Source organism: Rhinolophus sinicus, linkage group LG15, assembly GCF_036562045.2.
Source record: "Rhinolophus sinicus isolate RSC01 linkage group LG15, ASM3656204v1, whole genome shotgun sequence".
NCBI classification, from domain to species: domain Eukaryota; kingdom Metazoa; phylum Chordata; class Mammalia; order Chiroptera; family Rhinolophidae; genus Rhinolophus; species Rhinolophus sinicus.
The window spans coordinates 18824831-18846198 of NC_133764.1; the positions used below are offsets into that span (position 1 = coordinate 18824831).

At 33.3% G+C, this 21368-nt stretch overlaps 1 protein-coding gene and 1 pseudogene across 12 annotated transcripts in view; both read left to right on the forward strand.

Annotated features, from left to right (window-relative positions):
* The window catches only part of NF1 (neurofibromin 1), a 210965-nt gene that overhangs the window by 44345 nt on the left and 145252 nt on the right, over positions 1-21368 (forward strand). For 7 of the 12 annotated variants that reach the window (XM_019750679.2, XM_074320817.1, XM_074320825.1 and 4 more), the window contains exons 4-12: positions 3666-3856; positions 9680-9786; positions 11481-11548; positions 11802-11877; positions 12566-12723; positions 16101-16274; positions 16831-16953; positions 17204-17278; positions 18887-18916. In XM_019750679.2, coding sequence (XP_019606238.2) covers positions 3666-3856; positions 9680-9786; positions 11481-11548; positions 11802-11877; positions 12566-12723; positions 16101-16274; positions 16831-16953; positions 17204-17278; positions 18887-18916 — 1002 coding nt within the window. The remainder of the gene's footprint in view (positions 1-3665; positions 3857-9679; positions 9787-11480; positions 11549-11801; positions 11878-12565; positions 12724-16100; positions 16275-16830; positions 16954-17203; positions 17279-18886; positions 18917-21368) is intronic. The other 5 variants (XM_019750681.2, XM_019750685.2, XM_019750687.2 and 2 more) reach the window with 1 other exon arrangement.
* LOC141569112 (U4 spliceosomal RNA) lies at positions 16323-16405 on the forward strand (annotated as a pseudogene).

Here is a 21368-nt window from a genome sequence, read left to right on the forward strand (position 1 = left end):
GCCAGCAACCTTGTGGTTGAGAGCCCACTGACCCATGTGGGAATCGAACTGGCAGCCTTCAGAATTAGGAGCATGGAGCTCCAACCACCTGAGCCACTGGGCCGGCCCCCCTATGACTTTTTTAAACAGAGCGGATGGAGTGGCATAAATAAGTTTTCAAGAGAAAATTATTTTCTTTTTTGTAAATTAAATAGATTTAAATTTACTTATAAAGTGTTAAGCTTGAGCCACATATATCTCAGGTTTTTTAGAAAAGATTTCATGAAATAAGATTTTATGAAAAAAGGTTTAATGAATTTCTTCATATATTGTTAGGCCTGTGGCATTGCTTAGCTTTGAAAGAACGTGATGCGAAAGACCACCAGTCATCTTGTTTCACCCATATGAATCTGACTTTAGTATTTTACTTTTCATATCTACATAAAAGAAAGCTTAAAAAAATTAAAACCGGGGATGGCCAGTTAGCTCAATTGGTTAGAACACAAAGCTCATAACACCAGGGTTGCTGGTTTGATTCCCACATGGGCCACTGTGAGCTGCGCCCTCCACAACCAGATTGAAACACCTACTTGATTTGGAGCTGATGGGTCCTGGAAAAACACCCTTAAAATAAATAAAAGTTAAAAAATATTAAAACCATGACTGATGGCTGCTATCTTATGAACACTTGTTATTTGTAAATACGAACATACAAAATAGATATGTGGAGGCTCAGTTGAGTACAAAACAGTTGTTTCCTCTAAATAGTTATCTCAGTGTATTTCAACCATGACTTAATTAGAATTTTTTCAAAACTATTTCTTTTGTTTAAAGCAAAGTGTTTCTATACTTCAACAGCCTTAATTCTTCCGGGAACATGGTAGGGGTTTACGTAAATATATAAATTTAGTACCTCCGTTTTAAAAATCTGTCTATTCAGTATGTATTGGAGTTAACTTAATTCTTATATTCTCTCTTCCTTTGGCACATCATTTGTCTTTATTCAGAATTGCTTCTCTTTTCTACATATGTTACAATTGTTCTCTATAGTAAACCTAGATGGAAGGGACCTTGAAATATGTGGACTGATTGTGTGGTTGAGAAGAGAGGGAAGGTCAGAAGTGTTTGGGGGGAGTGATAGAGTAGGGAGTTGGAAAAATAATTACATTCACACAACTGTGTATCTCTTAGGGAAGAGAAGTGTTTAAGACTATAGGCCACAAAGCCTAAGCGTGTTTTAAACTCTTTTAATAACCCTTGGTCATATTCCAAAATTGTGAGACAGAGTTTTAAAGTTTTCTACTTAAATTGAGGGTGAGCGAGTTTTGTTTTAGCTTGGTGCTTTCTATTATTTGTTAAATGCTATTGTTCATTTGTAAAATGGAATAAAAGAGCAGAAGGGCTGTTAAATAGGATGGTGGAATTGTGAAAGTGGACAGTTTTTAAACTTCTCCTGAATCAGTTCTTTGTAGTTGTCTTATTGCTTTGAAGGCAAATACCAGTATGTCAGCTCCTACCATGTTTGAATGGGAGTAGGGTGGTTTATTGCCTCTTAGTTCTACAGCTTTTCTCTATTAACATTTGTAATTGAGAGGTAATGGTAGATGTATTTTGGAAAATGATCACTGATATTATTGGCCCTTGTTTAATTTGATACTCTTTGCAGATAGCTTAATTGAAACTCTAAAAAGTGGGTGTGGTATAACATATAATGCATAAAATATATTATTTTTCTCTTCTCTATCATTGACAATGTATAAGTTTTTTTCATTAAATTTATAATTAAAAAATAATACTATTCACATGAATGAACAATTGTGTTTTCTTGGATTGCCATCAATGATTTTATGGTTGTCTCTTGATTTTCATTTTTACATCAAAGTAAGTTGAAGTAGTTTAAGATGAACGGAAGTACGTGTTTATCATATCAAGTAGTTGAAATAGCTAAATGAAAGTGAACAAGTACTTACCAATATCACATTATGATTAAAATTTTGTGGAATTTAAGGAATCTTAAATACTTTTATTTCTGTATATATTACCATTATTCATAAGATTGAATACTTCTACAATTTTTTATTTATAATTGGAGTTAGTTTAAACATGTGTATTGTTTGGTTAGCCTGTAAATGAGAAATAGGCATTGTCACTCAAATTTTGTAGTTTTTTGTGATATCTGTTTATTTACAGTCCATATATTTCAGTGTATTTGAATCTGAAAGCACTTGGACTTGCAATTACAGAATCAGGCGTAGTGCACAATTATACAGAATGTTGTTCTTTGACATGATGCTTGGTATTACCAAAATTGTCCTTTATATATAGATACTAAAGCCTTTAGATGAAATATTGATGTGGAACAGTATATCTGCAGAATAGCTTATCCATTGCTTGTTTTGTTAATTGTAGAGCTTTATTGACATTAAGCTTATTAAACTTTGTGTCATTCACAGTGAGACCACGTGGCATTATGTACTTCTGATGTGATGTAATATGAACTGTACTGAGTTACCTAAAGTGTTTGACTTCAATGTAATCAGACGTAGGTTTAGGTTCTACCTTACAGAAAATACAGTAACTAGAAGAACAAGTTAAGTTACACCACTAAGGAATAATCAAATCAACAATATGGAACTTTTATAAGACAACTGGCCCATTTTCTTTAAAATACCAATGTTACAGAAAGTAAAACTGGTGTCCTATAGAGTGGTGGGGGATAGTTTTAGAATAAGGAGACTAAAGGATTAGAATAAAGAGACTAAAGGAACATAACAATCATGCTGTAATCTATGACACTTTTTGAAGCTATGAAAGACGTTTTGGGAGCAGTTGGAAAAATTTGAATGCAGATTGGGTATTAGTTGATAAAAGGGAATTGATTATTGTTCCTTGGCGTGATGATCAGTTGAAGTTGTACTGGAGAATGGCCTTATTTTTAAGAGATGTTGGAGTATGTAGGGGTAAAGTATTACCGTGTTTCCTGAAAATAAGACCTAGCCGGACCATCAGCTCTAATGCGTCTTTTGGAGCAAAAATTAATGTAAGACCAGTCTTATATTATCGTAAAATAAGACCAGGTCTTACATTAATTTTTGCTCCAAAAGACGCATTAGAGCTGATGGTCCGGCTAGGTCTTATTTTCAGGGAAACACGGTATGGTGTTTCTAACTTACTTTGAAATGGTTCAACCAAAACAAAATTATTTGTAATAAGTAACATCTATCTGTTTTGGTCAATCTCTTCAAGAAAGGTGGGTGTGATTGCCCATCCGGGAATTTATTTGGCTATTGAGACAAATGACACAATACACTCACTAATTAATATGAGTAATGTTTATTTAGAGCTCACAACAAACTGGGGATTCCCAGGAGGGGAAGGGCTTATGTGGGGATTTGATGAACAGGGAACAGGCAGGAGTGGGTGTGGGAGGCTAAAGAAGATGGATGGGGGACTGGACTTTTAGTGTGATTAAGACGTGAAAGATGGAACAATCTTTACTAGACTAGCTACAGATAGATATAGTAAACATGATGAAGTATTAACAATTATTGAATCTAGGTGATGAGTATAAATATGGGTGTTCATTATTCTATTTCAACTCTGTATATTTGAAAATTTTCATACTAGAAAATATTTACATGTAAATTGAAGAAAGTTTTAGAATTATGTGATTATTTCTATTTCAGCAACCAAAGGACACAATGAGATTAGATGAAACAATGCTGGTCAAACAGTTGCTTCCAGAAATCTGCCATTTTCTTCACACCTGTCGTGAAGGAAACCAACATGCAGCTGAACTTCGGAATTCTGCCTCTGGGGTTTTGTTTTCTCTCAGCTGCAACAACTTCAATGCGGTCTTTAGTCGCATTTCCACCAGGTTAGTGTATAAATCTACATAGGACTGTTGCAAATAATATAAATTTTAGAAGACTTTCTTTAGTCTACATGAAAATAAAAAGTTGACAGAAATGAATTTGACCTGGGCTTTTGTAGAAATTTTACACATTGATTTCTTAAATTTGTATTATGTAACATTGTGATATTGATATGTACAATTAAATGTGAGTACTGTTATAAACTTGAAAGTCTAAATTTTAGGAAAAAATGTCACCCATGACCAGGGTTTTTTTTTTTTTTTTTTTTTTTCTTTAACACTATGAATTTTTGGTTTGGCTTTTTAATATATTACTTCTTTAAATGAAATTAGCCAATCAGATAGAATAATTGACAAGAGTAGTAAGAATTCTAATGATCTCACAGCTCTGCTCCTTATCATAAGATCCTAAGTTACCAAAAAAAAACCCCCAAAAAACCAAAAAAACAACCCAAAACTAAAAAGAAACCCAGAAATATGGAAGTGAGTAATTTCAAAGTAGAAATTTCCAGAAAGTGGACTGTGTTTTAAGTGTATGAACTGTAAAAGCTCCCATTTGTTGAACATTTACAGCATATGCTGTGGTGTTTTATTCTCATAGTATCCCTGAAATGTAGGTGATACTTCCCCCATTTTACAGGTAAGCAAACTGCTGTATTTTGCCATGTGTGATGCACTCCCATGTAAAATGCGCACCCACATTTTTGGCCCAAACTTTCAGAGAAAAATATCTTTCATTTTAATTTAATTTTTTAATTCAAAGTTTTATTTGTTTACATTTAGGTACTTGTTTTTTGTCTTATAAAGGTATTTTAGCATTTAGTTTTTAACATGTTATGGTACAAGAAATTTTATGTACCAAATAATTACAAAACACAAGAACAGATACAAGGTACAAGAAATTTTATGTATCCATAACAAATTTACGATATTTATGCATCATTGAAGGCCAAGAACTCTTCGTTGTTGCAAGTTCATTTCAAGTTCAACAAAACCTATTATCGTATTCCAGGGTGTTATTTTGTATACAGATAACGTTATTGATTTCTGGAGTCACACTTTTAACTCATAAAGCATAAATAAAAGAATTAAAAACATTTATATAGATACGGAATTAGTATTACCCATGTATAATGCACATCCTTTTTTCCCCCTCACAAATTTGGGCTAAAAAGTGCGCATTATACACAGCAAAATACAGTAATACCCAAAGAAGATATCAAGATGATAGGCCAAAATGGAGGTCCCAAAATTTCTAAGTCAGACTGGCTCCAGAGTCTATTAGTTTTATTATACCGGATTTGCTGCTTCCCTGTAGGTCTATTTTAGCCACCTTTTGGTGAAATCCTTTTTTATAATGTACTGCTGTGCTTTAAAATTATATGATAAATATAATTTGAGCTTTCATTGATGATTGAAAATCATTATGTGGTCATCAGTTGTGATATGCTACGGAGAAATCGGCATAGTCAGTGCTCTATGGAATAGAATTATAACTGACAATGGCAAGTAACTCTGGAACTTGCTTTCGTGCAAATGATTTGCCTTTCTTATGAAAGTAGAGTCAAATGGGTCCTTAATTATGACCCAGTAGGAAGTATAAATCACTGAGTGTTCAGTGAATCAAAGAATAATACAGAATAGAGAAAAAGATTCCTTTTTGCTCGTTGGTATCTGCATCTTTTGACTTGTCTGTTGTGGGAACAGTGGACTTCTATAAGCAGATTCATTTATTCTCCTGCTGTTTTCCCACAGGTGTGAATGAGAATATGCATCATAATTTGAGAATTTGTGCTATAGTGTTTTGGGGGAATTGGCTAACTTCAAAATCCTGCAGTCTTTTTAATAAAAAATGGCATTTCTATAATCATGATGCCAGGCAATAATATTCTTCAACCTCTCATCAGAACTCTGGGTGCAAATAAAATTAAATTGTTACTTAACGGCATAATATGATTGGTAATGTTTGTAATGTTTATACAATATACAGTGTTTTCATGAAATCTTTTGAGTGATAACATTTCGTATTCTGAGGAATAATATACTCTTTGAAGCAGCAAGGTAACAATCACCTAGGGACTAGGAGTGCAAAAATTATAAAAAACAAAACCCCTTCTTTGTTTAGGTGACTACTAGACCAGCCTTACTGTGTGCAATAATCTTACGTTGAAGGTAGGAAAAGAATACAGTGTTTTTTAGTCTATCCAAGCATGAGTTGCTTTATAAAACACAGCAAATTGTTCCCCCTTTTAAAACTCGAGAAATTTTCTAGGCACCTAAGGTCTTATTTTGCAGCATTAGCACACGTAAAAATAGACAACTTTTGTGTATTTCCTGAATCTAGTTCACTGTTTCCAGAATAGAAGTTGTGTCTCCAGAATAAGCCAGTTTCTTTAGCTTTCTGAGGACAGACTGCTCAGAAATGGGATCTATGAAATACGTGTTTCAGACAACTGCATTTGCTCTTTCATTTAGCTTGTGCCAGAAATAGGAGCTGATCTTGTTAGAGGACCACTCACCTATAAAACCATTATAATGGTTTACTTTAGATGGAGAGATCTTATGACATTGCTCTTATAGCATTAGGTGATTTAAAATATGCAAGTGACTAGAATGGCAGTTCTTTTCTAAAGATTGATTTTATATCTCATATCTAATAGGTGAATCAATATCATGAAAATTAATTGTGTGAGACCATTCTACTTGTCTACAAATGTTTCTCTATTAGGATTAACATTAGCTTTTGATATTTCTGACCTTTGCTTTTCTTTAAGGGAATGTAGGCTACAGATCTTAAGCTAACTTTATTATTCTGCCAAAGTATACCATGTTCTGTGGCTTATGGTACTCTTTCATGGAGAGGATTAGCTGCTTTCTCCACAGAATTACTGTATAACTGCACTAGATCTAATTGTTTTTTAGTGGGAGGGCCCTGCAGAGTATCTAATTTGGCATACTACCAGAAGCAGAACACCCAGTGACTTTAAAAGTTGTATTTGATTCTTTTATTATACAAATCTGCTGGGTTTTTTTTTTAATGGTTTCTTATTCTTTTTAATAGTTTTAAATTTCTTGTATATCTCTCATCATTTAAAACATACTTATATTCTCCTTAAAACTGTTAAATGATCTCATGTATTTATGTGTGCCATCTCTTCTTCAGAGTGAATTATTTCCCCTCTGTTTTATAAACTCTGATTACAAATTCACCTCTAGTGCAGTCTGCATTTTCTTTGGGAATCTCTTGCAATTGCGTTTGCCAAGTGCCCAGCTCTGGAAATATTTTTTTGTGTGAATTTCTCATCCCCAGATTGTATGGGTGTATAACTGTGGACCTCAAACCCTTATGAGGTAATAGCCCTGGGTGACTTTCACCCCTACTGTAGGCTTAGACAGCAGACAAACTGCTTGTGCTGGTAGCTATTCCCCTCCACCTCCCTCCCCTACTCCCTCCATTCCTCCCTTTCCCCTACCTCTCTCTCCCTCCTTCTCTGCCTTCCTTCCTTCATTTCCTGCTGTCTCTCTTTTTTTAGGGAGTGCATAGCTCTTTCTAGTCATGTTTTATACAAGGCCCCAGTTCTTCTCCCTGCATCATTACGGTACAAGGCTTTGCATCCAGCCTCATGTGGACACATGCCCCAAACCCTTTAGATTAAGGAGAGAAAGAAACCTAACCATCCTCACCCTTCCTTTATTGCAAGGCCAGACCCTGTCTTCAAAACCATCCCTGGTTTTCAGTTTCCTTTTCATTTTTGGACCTGGGTGGGTGGGTGGGTAGTGTTTGTTTCACTTTATTACTTGTACTATGCATTTTAAATATCTTTCCGTTGTTCAGTTTTACATGGTCTTTCTAGATGTTTTAGTAGTCGGTTTTCCACTTCATTTCTTTTGCTCAAACTCTTGAGTTCTCTGCTTCAGAAATGATGTTTAAGCTTCACAAAATACCCCTTCCCTATGGAAATAACTGACTATAAGAGGAATTAAACTTTCCTTCCATTTTTCATAGCCACAAGAATCAGCTTTTCAAAAGTTGGCGTTGCTGATTTATTAAGTTGTATTTCCTTAGGAGTCATATTCCATATTTTTGGGCTCTGTGCAGCAGCTGTGGAATTTTTAGCATGTAAATCAGTATTGAGGACCTTCTTGTTCCCAGTGTGTACTGCTAAGCTTTTCTCACCCTGATGATATGAAGAGCTTTAGTGTAAGTGCTTAGAATAATTTTAATGTTAGCTATACATCTGTAGGATAAAGCAAGTGGAAGAATTTGAGAAGGAAGGAATAGGGTTGATTTTATTTTTAGCAACTGAAGGTTCAGTGTGATGATTCATATCAGTTTTAAACTGCACTAAAATGGTTACAATTAGAGTTAATATTATGAATAAGAGCATGTAATATTTGTGCCTGTTCACCATCTCTCTTTCTCTCTGCATTTATGAAAGTTAGTAATTCCGTTTTGCTTACATTTTTTGATATTTATTAATTGAAATGACTCTGCCTCATTAGGGAGCACAATTCAATAGATCAGCAATATCAGGTTTTGAGAAAGTAATCTTTATGGGTGTTAGTGAAAAACGGAAGAAAACTTTAACCTCTTTCACTTAGACTTAAGTGAATTTTTATTATCAGTTGTAAAAATCTTTATTTTTGTTGTGTTAAATTTTTCTACATTTGTGATAATTTCATATTTAATATAAGGGACATTTTGGGTTTAGGAATATTCTTAATCTTAAAAGCTTAAGTTCTGTGAGGGAGGGACGTTACTCAAATAATCACATAAACACATGTACAGACTATGAGAAGTGCAATGAAACAAGGCTTATTCATTTTTCTCAGTACAAAGTAAATGTATCCTGTACATGTAGATCAAATATGGTATTTATCTAATATAATCTGCAGGGCATATGTTCCAAGGCCCCCAGGAGAGGCCTGGCACCACGGATGGTGGCAAATCCTTCATGTGCTATGTTTTTTCTATACGTACACACCTTTTCACTTAAAGGAATCACTTTACGGCTTCTCTTTGGCACATCCAAATTGCCAGCATCACTACTTAGGCACTTTAGGGCCATTACTAAGTAAATAAGGGTTCCTTAAACACAAGCACTGTGATACCATGATGGCTGGTGGGATAACTGAAATGGATGCTGAGTATCAGGCAGGGGACAGGTACTATGTACAACATGGCTATGCTGGACAAACGGGTGATTTACTTCCCAGGTCGGACAGAGCAGACGGCATGGGATTTCATCATGCTACTCATGATGGACACTTAGGAATTGTTTATTTCTGGAATTTTCCAATGTAATTTTTTTGGACTGTGGTCAACCTTGGGTATCAGCAGAAAGCAAAACCACTGCTAATAGGGGACTACAGTATCATTCGTGTTTCTGAAGTCTCGTTGATGGGAATAGAAGTTAATAAAATTTATCTTTATTTTACTTATAATTTGAATTTTTTAGAAATTTTTACTATAGAAAAAAAATTAAAATATACATAGAATGGTATTTCAACTACCCTTGCATCTCTCACTCTGCTTCAGCAGCTATCAGCATGTTGTGATTTTTGAAAAAAGTTGTATCTATTTAAAGTGTACGACATGACTTGATATAAATATGCATAGTGAAGTTAACTGGATTATCATGGTTTCTTTAATCATGTTCCCTAAATTTTGTTATCTTCCTTTCGATTTTCATAAGAAATATTTTTATTTTTATACGTGTGTGTTTTATAAACTCATCATTGGGGTGAGAAGAACCTGTTCAATTCAGAATTTTGGAATATCCTAGGACTTACGTTGATAAATTATTTTTGGTTTTTACTTTTCAGGTTACAGGAATTGACTGTTTGTTCAGAAGACAATGTTGATGTTCATGATATAGAATTGTTACAATATATCAACGTGGATTGTGCAAAATTAAAACGACTCTTGAAGGGTACGTTTACATGTATGATCTATCGGAAATTAATCACTGTGTGTGAAAACCCAGTATTTTGAATGTACTAATTGTGTTGAGCTACAACATTAGAGTGGATTTTATAATGCAAATGTCCCTGTGAAATGAACAATAATACACTGATGGTTCAACCAATTTTGAACCTTTGAAAACACTACAACAGAGAAAATGAGTATCTTAAATCTTGGCAGTGGAAAATTTTGTTCAACTACAATTTTTGCTTTTAATAAAGAGAATAAAAAAAAGAGGATATAAGGGTGATGTTTAATTTTTTTAGAATTTCATCTCTGAAGGATACCCATAGGTTATTGAAGTTATCTGTTTAGCTATTGTAGTGCTTAAAGCAGCTAGTGTAGCAGGATGACAAAGTTTCACTTCAGAAGATGAAGGAACCAGAAGATTGTGATCTTATGAGAGGAGGAATTGAGTCAGGAATCTCATTTCTAACATTTCTGTTTTCAGCTCTGTTAGTGACTGACTTTGCAGCATTACAAAGTTTCTTACGCTTTCAGTGCCTAGTTTTGCTTCCTTGTAGAACATGTCAATAGTAGTCCTACATGGGAATATTTTAATGCCTAATGTGTGATTTTAAATGTTTGGAAAGTGCTTTTTATGATTAGGTTGATTGAAATAAACTATCAGAAAGAATTGAGAGGTTTTTTTTTGTGGTAAGCAGGGAAGTGTTAATATAAATCAAATATCAATGAGCATTGTTAATAAACATTGAGTACAAATACCTAACTTCATTTTACAAAAATTGTGTTTTAGTTTTATGTAATATTGGATCCCGGCTAACTTAAACATGGAACCTTATATGATTCACACTTGTTTTTATTTTACTTTGTATATTGATTAAGGAATTGTCAATAGTGTTTTTAATGTTTGACCTAAACGGAGATTTAGTTATATTAACTTTGAAAACCTCAACAGTTCTGCAGTGTAATTTTCAAAATACATTGTTTAGTTTTCTTAACATTTGCTTTAAACTCAATAAGTAGTTCACCAAAGATGTAAAAAGGCTATATCTATATGTATGAATGCTATAAAGCTGTGTTCTATCTATATTACCCTTGTTCCCCATGTTTAACTTTAGGTCATTAGCCTTATAAAACCAAACAACAATTATATCACTTTCTAGTAACTTTAATAAAGGAAACAATGGATTATTTTATCTATTACATCAAAATATGGACAAATATTCAGCAATTATTTTAGATTATAAGGAACTACCACTCAATTCATAGTTGAAATTTCAAGATTTTAATCTCTCATGAAACACTGACAAATTAAGGATGTGATTGTCCGTGAGTGGCAGAACCACGGATGATGTTTTATCTTTCCCTTAGACTATTGTTTATGTCTTGAATTTTCTACAATGACCATGTGTTTTATGCTTTTTTAAAAAGCGAGCCCTTATTAAAAACAAAAGGAAAAAAACTCACAACAACCTTTGAAGTTCAAGGCATATTTTCTTTTTATTGAGTTTTGTTTTTAGTTGACTCAGCCAGTGAGTATTTGGTTTACATTAATTGTCTTTACCTTTACATTGCTTACAAATAATACTGGAACAAAAGTCTGCATGTGAAAGGAAAGGTTTTTTTTATTAGTAGCTCTGAATTAGTAGCTCTAAATAATTAACCTAGGGTTAATTTTAAAACTTTTTTTCCCTCCAGAAACAGCATTTAAATTTAAAGCCCTAAAGAAGGTTGCACAGTTAGCAGTTATAAATAGCCTGGAAAAAGTAAGTTATAACCTCTTTGGTATTAAAGTTTTGTTAATTTTTGGCTATAAATGTTGCTGTCTTTAGTATTTCGAATCAAAAAGTCATGACTTGAGTGATTATGCCACATTAATTTTTAGGAAGAATGCATTGCAATATTCTTACAAAGGAAATTAGAAGTTTTTGATATAATTGGAGCCGTATGACACTTTATTTACTATGTTAAAAAGATATCCCTGCTTTCAGATACAAACATATGTTTTATTATTTGTAGGCATTTTGGAACTGGGTAGAAAATTATCCAGATGAATTTACAAAGCTATACCAGATTCCACAGACTGATATGGCTGGTAAGAATAAGATTTTTTTTTTTTCTCTTTTAAACTCCTACTCTTTCTAAGTTATTTTTGTTATTAGGGTGTTTTTACATCCTTTCCACTGATGTCAAATAGGAAATATTTTTCTCTTATATTTCTAATTATCCTCAACTCTTTTCCTTTTATTTGAACAAATAGATAAAAACGTTAGAAACAAAGGACTAATCTTTCATTAGAGTTGGGCATTGGGTATTTGATGCCTTTTGTTGTAGAGAAGCACTTTTTTGTGCTCTGAGGCTTTATTTTGTATTTTGAGTGATATGTATAAAGTGGTAATATCCTTACCTAGAATTCTCGAGAAACAACTGCAAGGCAGAGAACATAGACTCCTGGAGAGCTTTGGTCATTCCCTTTGGGAAGTCTCTGTTCCTTGGGTATATCACACTTTGCAGTAAGACCCTGCACATTGAGACTAAGTGTAAGTTTGGACGTTCTAAAATGTGGGTTTTTCTAGGCTGGATCAAAATAGTTCTTCTAATACATGGACAATGTAACATTGCTTGTCTGCTTATCTGCATGAATTCATTTAATTGTTTAAGTGAACTTCCAAGTTTATCTTTTAAAAATGTGGCCTTTGGATATTTGGATCATGCCAGCTTTTAATGCCAGAGATTGTCTTCTCATCTAATAATCTCATTTAATATTTATATTTCTCACATAGAGTGTGCAGAAAAGCTGTTTGACTTGGTGGATGGTTTTGCTGAAAGCACCAAACGTAAAGCAGCAGTTTGGCCCCTACAAATCATTCTTCTTATCTTGTGTCCAGAAATAATCCAGGATATATCCAAGGATGTGGTTATTGAAAACAACATGAATAAGGTGAGGAGGGCAAAATTATTTCCATATGTCCAGATGTGAAGCAGTTTATTTTACTCAAGGTTTGTATTACTTTAAACATAGCATTCTGTAAGCACAGTATTTCAGGGGACCATTTCTAATTACAGTCATTTTAGGTCTCTATGTTTGCTGACCTTAGCTGAGACATATTCACACATAAATTTATTTGGAGGGAAAATAAGTGATACCACTCATTAATTAAAGATTTAAAACAATCCCTGGTTTCATTCTTTTACCAGAGAAGACTAAATGGTACTTCTGTCAATGTTAAACATAATTCCTCTTATAATCACTGCAAAGGTTGCCCTGCTTGAATTCATCACTTTTGTGGCGTATTTGCATGTACTTAGGTGTGTATCCACTTGGTGTTGATGAAATTGTCTGGTAACTCTTTTTAGGTATTTTAGAACATTTTCCACAGCTTTTTATTAGGAAGGCAGAATACCACATGTGCCATCTAAAGTGAAATTGGCACCATAACAACTGGTAATACTAAGGGGTGCTTATAAGATTAATACCTGGGTATTAATCTTACATTTTAATTGAATTTCTGTATGCAGTTTATTTTGCTAATACATTTTTTTCCAACTTTGGGAGAAATACTCTTAGCTGACTAAACATAAAATGGGCTCCTGCATGTTTTGCCGATGGATGGAGAGGTTCAAAATCAGCTGAATGATTCAATGCTTTATAGAAATATAAGATAGGGAATTTATGCATTGATGTGTAAATAAATGAACTAGGTAATCTTTGAGAGTCTGTGATGCTGTGGTACTCCATTTGGGTCTATATCCCAACTTTTCCATTGTGAGGACACCGTCTTTCATGTTAGATTGTTTTGGAGCTCTTCAAAATAGTAATTTTCTTTTTGTTTTTGTTTATTGGGAAAATAAACGTAGGTAAAAAGCTGCTATAAATTCAGTAGTCCTCTTAAGTGAATTTGTATTTTAATAATCAACGATATCTTTGCAAATGTTTATTGGTCATTTGTGTATCTTCTGTGAATTTCTCATTTTTCATTGACTTGTTTGTCTTCTATTGAGATTTGTGTGTGGGGGGGTGTATACTTTTTACTTGGTTTCTTCTTGTAAACTTTGTTTTATGGGTTTTTGTTTTTGCTGTTAAGATATTTTAAAATTGTATGTAGTCTTGCTTTTTTGTGTCTCCTAGCTTTTTTGGTCAGACTTCTACCCAAGATTTTATTTACTTATTTTATTGAGATGCAATTCACATGCCATAAAATTTAGCCTTTTAGAGTGTACAAATCAGGGGTTTTAGAATATTCACAAGTTGTGCAACCATCACCATATCTAATTCCAGAATATTTTTATCATCACGTAAAGAAACCTCATACCCATCAGCAGTCACTCTTTATTTCCCTCTCACCGCAGCCTCTGGCAACCACGAATCTGCTTTCTGTTTCTGTGAATTTGCCCGTTCTGGACATTTCATGTAAATGGAATCATATAATATGTGACCTTTGTGTCGGAAACTTCCCAAGATTTTTGAAATACTCTTTTATATTTTTCTCTAGTACTTTTCTAGGTTAGAAAATTTAGATTTTTAAATCTTTCTGAATTTTAAAAAAGTATTATTTATTTTTTATGTATTCGTACTCTTTTCTAGTCACTTTCTTATGAGCCAGCCAGTATTAGTGGTTGACATGTATCCTTCCATTCATATCTACTTGTTCATACAAACATTCAAATCAAAATATACCTATATACGGGGTTGGGGGGCAGGATGAAAACAGTGAAGGGATTAAGGAATACAAGTTGGTAGTTCCAAAATAGTCATGAGGATGTAAAGTAAAGCACAGGGAATATAGTCAGTGATATGGTAATAACCATATATAGTGCCAGGTGGGTACTAGACTAGTCAGGGTATCACTTCTTAAATTATATAAATGTCTAACCACTATGCTGTACACCTGAAATTAATATAAAATAATATTGACTGTCAACTGTAATTGAAAAATTAAAAAGGGGGGAAGGTGAAGGGGAATAAGAAGTTAAAGTTTCCAGGTACAAAACAGTTAAATCATGGGGATTTAATGTACAGCATTAGAAATATAGTCAATAATATTGTACCTTGTGATAGCATGGTACTGTATCAGATGGTTGCTGGAGTTATCATGGCAATCACTTCTTTAGGTATATAAACGTTGAATAACTACGATGTACACCTGAAATTAGTATAATATTGTATGTTACCTATATTTTAATAAAAATCTTTAAAAAACCAAAATACACGTATGTAGGGTAGTGGTTGATTCCCCCCCCACCCCCATTTTTCCTGTTCTCTATTTCATTTATCTTTGCTCCAATCTTTATTATTTCCTTCCTTCTCCTAGCTTCGGGTTTAGTTTGTTCTTTTTCTAGTTTCTGAAGGTATACAGTTAGGTTATTGATTTGAGAGCTTCCTTCTTTTTTAGTGTGAGGGTTTCTGAGTATAAATTCTTAGCACTACTTTCACTATATCCCATACGTTTATAGTATGTTGTGTTTTCACTTTGATTTGTCTCAAGGTATTTTCTAATTTCCCTTGTGATTTTTTTTTTTCTTTAACCAATGATGTTTAATTTTCACCTATTTGTGAATTTTCCAGTTTTCCTTCTGCTGTTGGGATTTCTAGTTTCATTTCATTGTGATCAGAAAAGATATTTTGTATGATTTCAGTCTTTTACATTTTTTTTAAGACTTATTTTGTTGCCTAACATATGGGCTAACGTGGAGATTGTTCCGTGTGTACTTTAGAAGAATGTATATTCTGCTGTTGTTTGGTGAGTTTAGCTTTTGGTATGTTATATTTGAGAATATGTGTATGTGGAAAAGTGAGGTTTTCATTTAGGAGAAAAGCCAAGGTGAGAAATTTGTTAGTGCAAAGAGGCTGGAGATCACAAGAATGTGAAGAGAATTTAGAGCAACAGGACAGCCTTAATTATACTCTTAGTTATTAGGAGGCTGAAGGTTGAATGTAGCCTGGAGTTTTAGATAAGGAGGAACAGTTTGACATTGACCATAACCCAGACAATATATTATTTAGAAATGAAAGATAATGTAAAAAAAGAGACTACGATCAGCTGATTTCAGGGTTGAGAAGTCAACCACCTTATTTGAGAAGGACTGTTTCTTCGGTTCCTTCAATAAGTCAACAGAGAACATGAAGAACAGATTCTGGTTTTTTGGATTTGAGACACAGTGAAATGATGACATCCACTTAAATCGAGAAGTTAAAAACCATAAACACCAATTACGTATTTTTAGAGTATGGTTTTTAGAGGCTGATAATTTGCTCCTTTATCAGATAAATCTGGCATCTGAGACACTTCATATTTTTGCTGTATTTGAATTTTGTAGAAGTTGTTTCTGGACAGTCTACGAAAAGCGCTTGCTGGCCATGGAGGAAGCAGGCAGCTGACCGAAAGTGCTGCTATCGCCTGTGTCAAGCTGTGTAAGGCGAGCACTTACATCAACTGGGAGGATAACTCCGTCATATTCCTGCTGGTTCAGTCCATGGTGGTGGACCTGAAGGTAACATGCTTATCATTTCTTTACCACGAACTTGAAGGAAATTACATGAGCCTTGCGCAGTGGCAGTATCAGAGCCAATGAGGTTTATCCGAGGTGTGGTTATTGCTAATTGAAAAGTACATGAAAATAAATTTCAAGTAGAAGCGTTCAATTAGGTAGGTAGGTCATTGTCGAAGATCACTGCTAACTAACACTGAAGTTCGAGTCTTCTCTCATGATAAGTTCCTAGGACTTGCATTTGCTGTTAGTCTTTCAGGCTAAATAAAGTGGCGTAGCGTAGGAAGAAAACACATAATCAACCAGTTTTCTTAAATTAGCATAAGTATTCAGACTTGGCTTTAAAATAATGCAGAAAGTAAGACCTGAAAGGAATCACATATGATACAGTAAGAATTTTATCAGACTGATGACCTCCAGCGTTCATGTTTTGTGCTTCTTCTGGCACCTGAGTGTTCCTGGCATCTGTGCGGATGATGTCTTACTGTTATTAAATATTAATAAAAGAAACCCTGCATGACTGTTTAAAGGCTTTTGTTTCCTTTTGGGATTTTCATAGAACCTGCTTTTTAATCCAAGTAAACCATTCTCAAGAGGCAGTCAGCCTGCAGATGTGGATCTAATGATTGACTGCCTTGTTTCTTGCTTTCGTATAAGCCCTCACAACAACCAACACTTCAAGGTGAGAACGTTGATTTTTATCCAGTTCTATTTACTGGTGCTGCTCATCCTTATAAATGTGAAAAGACTAGAGAGATGAGTACGTTACACTTGTATTGGTATTTCCCAATATTGTATATCAATGTTAATTTTAAGACCTTAAAAAATTTGTTCTATTTTTTTAAAATTTCTTTTTGTTTTTCTTTTGTCCTTATTTGTGTTACTGAATATTTTTCTCATAGAAATAATCTGTTGTTTTCTTTCCCCTGTAGATCTGCCTGGCTCAGAATTCCCCTTCTACATTTCATTATGTGCTGGTAAATTCACTCCATCGAATCATCACCAATGTAAGTCCAAAAGGTATTGCTAAATTACTTTTAACTTTTTTTTCTTTCTTTAAATTTACTTTTAAGGAAGACTTTCTTGGTTTATAAAAGGTTCTGAACTTAAGATGTGCGATATAGAAAGATTTCTCACAGGTGGTTATTTCTATCTAGTAACTTATATACAATTGTATTTTTCATATTCAGTCTTGACCTGAGGGCCCTTGTTGAGGAAGGTAGAGTTAATAGGATCCTTTGGAAAGGTTAAACCTAAAACATTTTGTTTGGATCCAAAGTCCTTGAGAACAGTGCCAATGAAAATATAATTTAACATTTTCAACCCGTAGCTCATCACATATCATTTTAATATTCGTAGTTCTTTCCCAGCATTCGATATGTTCTGACTTGTCACCTTAACATTTAAATTCAAGTAGTAGCTATTTATGTTGTATCCCAGCCTGGTACATTTAAAAAATCATGAGATTAGATTTGATTGTACCTTTTAGTTTTCCTTAAACAAATGAAATATTAACACACTTAAACAGAGGTGTTCACATGTTACAAAACCATATCAGACAAAATAAGCGAATACATTTAAAGGTACTTGTGAAACCTTCAGCTCTGATGTGAGTACATTCAATAGAAAGTTGGTGAAACCTTATCAGATTTGGACCATGGATTCAAAAAATTCTGTTCTCATTATGAACAATCACATTTTGAAGGTTCTTCAGTGTTATTTACCACAGTTCCACTTTATCACTTATTCACACTTATGTAAATTGGTCAACTTTATCCTGTTTTCCTCCCTTAAAAAGGACTTTAATCATTGATGACTTAGGTATATTTGTCCTCTTTATAATCAAATTCCATTTTAAGAGAGTATGTCTGGTGAGTTAAAAATACCTCCCTACCTTAATTTGCCTTGGATATATTGAATTAAATTCTGCCCACATTTTCTTTTATCCATTCCTGCAGGGAGAAAATAACTAGTAATAAAGCTATTTCTTGACACATTTAATTTTTCTCAGTGGGGTGCTAAAAGCATGGCTCACAGGACAGTTCTTTGTTGTGCAGGACTGCCTTCTACTTGCAGGGTATTTAGCATCCCTGGGCCACATTTCATTAAATGCCATTTGTGCCACTTCTCTCCTCCCGCCCCCAGGCATTATGAACAACTTAAATTGCCAGAGGGGATGATTGTCTCCCTCACTTGAGTATCAGTGAGTTAAATTATAGGTAGAAGTAACATTAAATATGATTTGTTTCAAAAGGGAAAGTTTAATGAATCTGATTGCAGATAAGGTATGTTTGTATTAAAAACTTCTTAAATTTTACTTTACTTTTACCATTGTAACGAGCTAGATCATTGTACCCTCAAAGTTTCCTTTCAAGGTCATTAAAAAAAAAAGGATGATTTCTCCCCTCAAGTTTATGTGTAATTCAGAAATAAAATTTTATTACTTTTTTTTCTCCTTTGGCTTATAATACTACAAATATTCCATTTATTAGAGTGGATGGTTTTTTATAAATGCTTAAAACTTACATTTAATAAATCCAAGTATATACTTTTTTGATACTTTGTGGCTAGTTACTTTAATTGTAAAATATTTTTGTCTGCAATTGAATATATAGAGCACTTTCAAGCATGGACTTGGCACTGCTGTAAGTGGCTGAGCTGCTCCTTTGTGGGTTTAAAGCATGTCTGGAGTGGTACTTCATGCATGCCTCAGTGTATATGGTGAAGTGGTCGTGCATCCTTCTGTACTCTAACGAGTACTGCATGTGTGAAGGTGGAGTGTGTCTGTATCAGAAGTCACATCAATAGGAAATTTATTATAAAGAAAAATCTATTTGACCAATTTTTAAAATATTAAGCATCAGTAACCTTTCCGTGAATAACTTGAAAAGGAGCATACATTTGAGTCTATGAAGTATCTTTTAAAGTTATACCTTAGATAATGATACTTTATAATTATAGATTGATAAATTGTTTCTTGTTAGGTTTTCTTTATTTTTGGTTTGAGGCTAACAGATGTTGCATCTGAAGTATTTTCTGACTGTAAAGGACTATTTATAAAGTAAATATGTAAATTTATGGAATCTCACTGGAGACAGTTGTGGAAATATTTTATCTCAAAATCACATGAAATTTTTCTTAGACATTTGGACTCCTAATCTTAAATTCATTTATAGTGTAAGAGTTCCTTTTAAATGATTCTTGGTTCAATACACCTCATACGTTTTCTTCTTCCATGTTTCTTTAGCCAACTCACAGATTTTAAAAAAATTACCACATTCTGAAATAAAAGTTTTACTGATGTGTTTTTGAGGGTTTATTTAGAAGTGGTAATGGTATTTGCAGTTTTGTTTTGCTTTTGTGAAACATACTCACACTCAGTTTATAAGTACAGTGTTTAGATCTAAAATATTTCACTGTTTCTTCTTTAGACATCTGAAAATCTATTCACTATATTTGAATTTTATTATAACGTAAGCTTTCATCAGTTCCAAAAAGGGTACTCATAGTATTGTCTCCTTTTTTTATGATGGCTTGCTATAAGATGAATTGTAGTTATAAGATCTGTGTTAAGTACTTACTCTTTATAGGCTTCCTTTAGGCTAAGCTAGGTATGTGGTTATAGTTGGGAAATTAAATAACATACACATATATGAACTAAAGATCTTAGCCATCAGCGGGACGTGCTATAGCTGGTGTAGGACTTGGTATTCTGTTTTCTCTTATGGCAATTTATTGTAGTTTATTATGGAAACTTCACATATTGAGAATGAGATGGTCTCTTTCTATTGAGAGATTTTGGTTGAAGAAATGATTTTCAAGGCATTTGCAAGTTTATTTATCTCTTGAAAAATTGCCACATAGTTTGCTCATGTTGTAAAAGTATTGCCATTTATTTGGCAATAAACTTAGTATTTTCAAGGAAAAAGATTTCTAATTGACTAGTTTCAGAAAGGACACATTTACTACCGGCTCAAAACACTAAAATTTTTGCCAGTTACATGATAGCTAGTTTTTAGTACCTATTTTATTTGAAAGTGGATCTTTAACTTTTACTGTTAAATGACTGAATTTATAAATTTTGAAAAGTGGCAATTATGAAAATCACCAAATTTTATGTTAAAATCAAGTTGTTTTATAGGGTCCCCCTGGAGTACCATGTAATTTCAATAGCTATCAACATTACATAATAATTTCAATAGGATATTATATGGGATGCATCTCTCTTTAGATGCAGTTTCCGACAAGATACTATGGGTTCAGCAGAGTGAGGTGTACCCTTATCTCAATGTATTTTGTGATTATTCAACCTTTTTTATTTTTAGCTGATTAACACAAGCTGTATAAATTAGTTAATGTATGGAAATCAAGCTGTATTGATTGCTTGGGCAAGTCAGACCAAATTGACCAAAGTTGAAAGAATCCATTATATAACCAAACTAAAACTTGCTCATTTATTAAGAATGAGCTTAAATAAAGTAAGAGTTGAAGGAAAAGCAGAAACAAAGCATACTATTCCCCAAAAAGTATTTCTTTCCTCACAGCTTTCAAGTCCCTCCCTTCCTAAATATAGTTCAGTATTCAGTAGTCAAATTGTGTGTTGTAAATTGATTGTATAATTTACTATCCAGTAAATAGAGTTCTTAATCCAAAGTTTTGGGTAAAAGTAATATAAGCTGATGCTACCCAAAATATCTTGAGAATTATAGAGGAAAAAATTAAATGTTGAGAATTTAACTAGCTTAGTTTTGAATAAGAAAGAAACTGGGAATAGGATGTGAAGCTATTAAATCCCCCTTATCTACTATTTCATTTGTTCTTTAAGGTGTTTCCTATAGCAGAGTATTATAAATTGGAAGCCTGTATTTTAAGACATCCCATTCCTTGCATATTTTCCATATGTAGTGAAAATTCATCCAGTCATTTTTGTATTAACTGGTAGTCAAACTTTATAGTTTTAGTGATTTTCATAATTGTCGTTTTTCATAATTTAGTAATTTTAACCTAAAAATTAAAGATATACTTTCAAATAAAATAGACAGTAAAAACTGGAATGAAAGCTAAATAGGTTAATATAAAATATAACAATATTTACAT